We start from the raw sequence: 504 nt of genomic DNA, 5'->3' as shown, positions 1-504 counted from the left end.
TAGACCAGCTGGATCCAGTAGACCAGGTAGACCAGTTTGATCCAGTAGACCAGGTAGACCAGTTGGGTCCAGTAGGTTCAGTGAGTGATGTGTTCAATGTCTCAGGTAAACTACAGTCAGTGAGTGATGTGTTCAATGTCTCAGGTAAACTACAGTCAGTGAGTGATGTGTTCAATGTCTCAGGTAAACTACAGTCAGTGAGTGATGCATTCAATGTCTCAGGTAAACTACAGTCAGTGAGTGATGCATTCAATGTCTCAGGTAAACTACAGTCAGTGAGTGATGCATTCAATGTCTCAGGTAAACTACAGTCAGTGAGTGATGCATTCAATGTCTCAGGTAAACTACACCCAGCCGCTGGTGGCTGTGAGGTTCCTGAACGCCTCTCTGAACACAGACATCAATGTGGAGTGTAGAATCAACTCCAACACGCTGCAGGACGGCAGCGAGAGAGACAAGTTCGCTGGACGGGTTTCCTTTAAGCTGAGGATCAACGACAAATAG

At 46.4% G+C, this 504-nt stretch overlaps 1 protein-coding gene across 1 annotated transcript in view; it reads left to right on the top strand.

Moving 5' to 3' along the window:
• The window catches only part of atp1b2a (ATPase Na+/K+ transporting subunit beta 2a), a gene marked incomplete at both ends in the record, with an annotated part of 16131 nt that extends 15627 nt beyond the window's left edge, over nt 1-504 (top strand). The window contains one exon of the mRNA XM_079215384.1: nt 340-504. Coding sequence (XP_079071510.1) covers nt 340-504 — 165 coding nt within the window. The remainder of the gene's footprint in view (nt 1-339) is intronic.

This window comes from Taurulus bubalis (assembly GCF_910589615.1).
Source record: "Taurulus bubalis genome assembly, chromosome: 3".
Classification (NCBI taxonomy): domain Eukaryota; kingdom Metazoa; phylum Chordata; class Actinopteri; order Perciformes; family Cottidae; genus Taurulus; species Taurulus bubalis.
The sequence above is the reverse complement of the archived record's forward strand: the minus strand, read 5'-3'. Positions and strand labels throughout refer to the sequence as shown.